Here is a 5,254-nt window from a genome sequence, read left to right as displayed (position 1 = left end):
TCACACACACACATTGCCCATATAGATGCTCACACATCACACACACACATTGCACACACAGATGCTCACACATCACACACACACATTGCACACACATGCTCACACATCACACACATTACACACACATAGATGCTCACACATCACACACACATTGCACACATATAGATGTTCACACATTACACATATACTGTACCTGATACACTCAGAGAATTGCCTTACAGTTACTTGTACTATTCAAAAATTCAATCATATTAGATGCTTGCTAATTTTTCTGAGCTGTATTGCTTGGAGCAGATGCTTCTATCCTTTCTGACTGAATTTGGCCCTTACTTTTTTAAATCTCAATTGTTCAGGATGTGTATTAAATGAGATGGTCACTAGAGTTAATTCTGACTTATCCTGAAATTTTTTTCAGAAACTTCCTTTGAAGTCCTTTCTGAAATGCATCAGTATCTTTTACTCTTTTTAGATAATTGGCACCATATACCCATAAAATCTTTTTCTTAAAACAATGATTGATGATCTAGCTGTGCTATTTAAATTTAAACTAATTAAAATTAAATACAGCTAAATTTTCAGTTCCTAACTTACACTAGCTACATTTTAAGAGTCCAGTAGCCATGTGTGGCTAATGACTGTTCATATTGGACAGCACAGAATAGAACATATCCATCATCACACAAAGTTCTATTGAACAGCACTGATTGGATCACCATTCTTATTTAAGTAACAGTAGCTATAGAAAGCCTAGATTAAACTTTTCTGTGCCCACTTTGCCATATTCTTTAATTTTTTTCTACTTTTAATAAAACCTTTGTATCCATGTATTTTCTTGTTGTTTATTCTTACCCCTAAAGGTCAAATATCAAAATATAATTCTGTTTTGTCAAAGGCTGTAGCTTGCTGTTACTATCTATAATGGGAGATTTGCATGGTATCATCTGATGAAATGAGGGGATATCCTCCTGGCACAGGGGGTGGGGTGGGGGCTCATTTCATCAGTTTTTGTCTGATTGCTTTGGGTTTTAGGTTTTGCTTCGCTCTGCTCTGCTTTCTTGCTGCCACTCTCAAGGGTAAAGGCGAAAAGGTTTTTCCATCAAACCGAATCTCCTTCTCTCCTCTGGAAGTCTCCCCTTTTTATCACCCTACTCACTGTAATCCAACGTTAGAGTCAGTAACATATATAATGTAGCTTTCCTATACTGAAAGGAAATTTGAAGCTATTAAGTGATTAACAAGTAGATTTTCTGTGATTTGACCTGCATTTAAAGGATTAATAATCATCCCCCAAGGGTCCACTGACCCATTTTTCAGGCCTCCCCGTCCACTTTTACTCAGGATCAATGTGGGGTTTGGGTTTGAGCCCTAGATTTACCCCTAGCAACTTTCTGTCCAGACTTCTGTCAGCTGAGCAGTTGTCACCCTATGCTCTTCCTCAGGGCATCTTGCTATCCCTGTAAAGTCCTCAGTATACACCTTATACCTCCTTTCTGGTTCCTGTAGTAACTCAGCTCATCTAAAACTCACTTCATTGTGTTCTGCCTGCTCTTTTTAAAGTTCACACTCCACTTCCCAGGATCATCACTTTTCCTGTTGAAGGCCCTGCTATCTGAGACCAGTCCTCCTCTTGACTTCACCTGCCTCTTTCCATGAGGCATGATAGTTATTAACATTTTTTTTTTAAGATTTATTTATTTTAGAGAAAGAGTTGGGGGGAGGGGCAGAGGGAGAGAGACAAGCAGACTGCCCACTGAGTGAGGAGCCCAGCGACTAGGGCTGGACCCCACGACCCAAGAGATCACAACTTGAGCCGAAATCACTAGTCCAGTGGTCAACGAACTGAGCCACCCAGGCGCCCCTATTATTAACATGTTTAAAGGAATCCCCTTTTGCCCTGGTCCTCACCAGGTCCTCACCAAATATTTTTAACAAAATATTTAAAATATTTAAAGGTTTACATTTACATTTTCATCTAGAAACCCTCTTCATCTGGAGACCTTTACCATTTGGGAGTGGATAACCCTCCCCACATCTCAGTCTACAACTGTGCTGTCCAAAATGGTGCCCACCAGCTATATGGGGATATTTAAATTTAAATAAGTAACATTAAAATTACACTAGCCCATTTCATGTGTTCAGTGGCCACATGTGGCTAGTGGCTTCCTTGTTGAACAGCACAGATTATAGAACCTGTCCATGATTGAAGAAAGTTTGTTCAGACAGTGTTGCTCTAGAACTTTTCTGTCACAATCTATTCTTTGGGAATATGCATAGATTGGCATAATTATCACAATAATTGCTCTTTGTTTCTCTTAATAATTTTTGAGACCCCTTTTCCAAATTTCTGAAAGCCTCACCTTTTACCAGTTGTTAGCCTCATCAGACTGACAAGTAATGTGTAACAACAGCGCCCCCTGCTCCCACCCTAAAAATATTGTGGATTGAAATTGGAGCCAGAAGACAAGTATATCCTGAACTATAATCAGAGTCTTAAGCGTTCTAAATGCTTTATGTTTTTTATTTTATTTCCCTCACACTATTAATTAAACACTTGCTGAACACTTTCTGTATATTCAAGAAATACATGGTTTTAAGGATTTTATATTTAATCTTCCCCAAGTCCCTTTAAGATAAAGGCTATTATTAAACCCATTTTACAGGTGAGGAAACTGAAGCACAGAGAGGTTAGGTAACCTTCCAAGTTTACATAGCCAGTAGGTAATGAGACTGTCCCTCATGCTTGTTTCACTATAGATTGGATTTACCCAAAATGTTACAAATGCGTATAAAACATGAATCTGGCTAGAGGGAAAAGACTGAGGGACTGGGTAATTATCAACCACCTAAGTGCAGGGAAAGAAGGAGACTGGTCGCTTTCCAGAAGAAATATTAAAAATTTCAGGACTTAGTCAATTCTGTATAAATTTACTCTTTTTATAGCTTCTTATTTTTATGTTATATGAGGGTAAAAGCTTGAACATAAAAGATTTTAAGACATTAAAATTCATAGTTACTACTGTTTACCGAGAAGACCATTAGTGGCCTGTAAAAGAATTGTTGTTAAAATATGTATTCTTTTTTCTTTCTAGTACTCCCCTAGCATGACAATGAGTGTGTGATCCATTACCAAGTCTCCTCATGAAAACCACAGTGAGTCAGCCCTTCACAGAACTACTACGGAAGAAAATTATTCATCACAGTGTACAGTTAAACAAAGGAATCTCAGTCACACCAAACCAACCTTTTTATTTCCTGCTCTCTCCCTTATTTTTTGAAGAAAGCGGGTCCAAACGTGATTCAAACAACTGTACAGAGCGGCATATTAGAATTGCCCTAAACTGAACTGCAAATAATTATCTGTGTATGTATATGTGTGGGAAAGAGAATGTATTGTATATGTGTATGTTATATGGACATATGCACATACATACATTGACCCACAGGACACTGTAAAATATTATTACATGACATCTTAAGTAGAAATAAGTAGGGACTTTTATTCCATCCTTTTTTTCACGTTTACATTTTAATTATTAAAAGTTGCTCCTGCCCCTCCCTGAACTATTTTGTGCTGTGTATATCACTGCTTTATATAAGTTATTTTTTAAGGTGAACTCAGATGTTATGGTTTTGTAAATGTCTGCAATCATGGATAGGAATAAAATTGCTTATTTGAGAGCTTTCATTAAATTGCGTCCGATGCAAGTTCTCCTGTGAATCACAAAGTGTACTGTCTCAAAAAAAAAAAAAAAAAAAAGGTGTGTCCTCATCCTATGTCAAATCAAACAACTCAGTTACCTTTAGTGAGAAGTATTTTTGTACTTTTTATTTAGGAAAAATACTTCAACGAGGGCCTAACACAGTATATTTCTGCAATAACTGCTTTAGATGGAATTCTTGACTTGTCTTTGATGATACAGAAAATCATTAATTAGCCCCAATTGCTTAGACCATAGCAATAAAATGACAGGGGTCGTCATATTTTTAGAAACATATTTTCTCTTTAACATGATAAAGCCCAGAAGTGCTTGAATTTGTCACTTCTCACCAGGAATAGTAGAGCTAAATTTTTAATAACATGCTAATGGAAAATGGTATCTGATTTTTACTCAGACTTCTTGTGAACGTTTCCACATAGACATTGCAAAGAAGATACATTCCAATGACTGACACTTTGAGCAGAAGGGGAAAAGAAGTTTTTCCTGGACTGGAGGGGTTTTGAAGGGCTGCTTTTCTGTCCGCGTAGCTTGCTTACTAGCCGCAGAACTGACTGGTAACAGCCCCATCTGTGCATACCTCTCATTGGCAGCACAGCACCTGCTCTGTTCCCAGGATCTAGGACTTTTATTTAGAGGGAAACCATTTATAGTAACTATATTCATCTGGCCATTGACTTCAGCAGGCTAAATCTACGTTGTGTAATTGTTCAGAAAAGAATGTGTCAATGTTAAAAATTAAAGAAAAAAAAAACAACACTTCCCTTACTAAAGCAAGTTGTTCGATGGCACTTTCCAGATCTTTTGAGGGTTTTATGTTTAATCTTACGTACAAACACCGAAATCATCATAGAAAAGCGTGAAGACTTTAATTTTGCACTCCAAAAGATAAGTTGGTGATCCTTTGTTAAAACTGTGATACAAATAGCCACTAGTAAACATCAACTATATCTCAAACTCTATAGAATCTGAAAAAGCATTGTTTAATCTCAGGTAAGAGGAATCCTTCTTGCTTTAGGCTGATGGCCTCTAAAGTGAAAATTTAGCCAGATATTTGCTAGTTCCTGGTCCCAGATGACTTATTTCTCTCAAATTTGTAATGATCTACCCCTTCTGAAAGTAAAGATTTGGCCTGTGCATGACAGGGATGCTGGGCAGAACTGTTGAAGGGGGAAAAAGAAGCTGAATTAAATGTATGCTCCAGATTTAAACTCTAACCAAATGAGTCACCATTCATCCTACAGTGTGCGTGGACCTAGGACTGCACACTGGAGAACAGATTCAAGCTTTCAAGCTGCAGAGAACTTTCATGAAAAAGTCAAATTAAAAGGTCTTTAACTCAAGCCAAGGTAATCTAAAGATGACACTTTGGATAGACATATGAATTTACCAAAAATAATTTTAATTTTCACTTTTTTCTGATAATTGTGTGAACACTTTCAACCCTGTGATTATTAAGCTTAATCTTATGATGCTAGAAATTTCAAATGTTTTTTGTCTATTCACTCTATTCCTACTGATCTTAAATTTCTTTTATT

General features: G+C 37.0%; 1 protein-coding gene across 2 annotated transcripts in view; it reads left to right on the top strand.

Moving 5' to 3' along the window:
- The window catches only part of SSBP2 (single stranded DNA binding protein 2), a 288,641-nt gene extending 283,621 nt beyond the window's left edge, over positions 1-5,020 (top strand). The window contains exon 17 of one of the 2 annotated variants that reach the window (XM_035014767.1): positions 3,090-5,020. In XM_035014767.1, coding sequence (XP_034870658.1) covers positions 3,090-3,119 — 30 coding nt within the window. In that variant the 3' untranslated portion in view covers positions 3,120-5,020. The remainder of the gene's footprint in view (positions 1-3,089) is intronic. The other variant, XM_035014768.1, reaches the window with a different exon arrangement.
- The last annotated feature ends 234 nt before the right edge of the window (positions 5,021-5,254 follow it).

This window comes from Mirounga leonina, unplaced genomic scaffold (assembly GCF_011800145.1).
Source record: "Mirounga leonina isolate KUSES-001 unplaced genomic scaffold, KU_Mleo_1.0 Mir_168, whole genome shotgun sequence".
Classification (NCBI taxonomy): Eukaryota; Metazoa; Chordata; class Mammalia; order Carnivora; family Phocidae; genus Mirounga; species Mirounga leonina.
The sequence above is the reverse complement of the archived record's forward strand: the minus strand, read 5'-3'. Positions and strand labels throughout refer to the sequence as shown.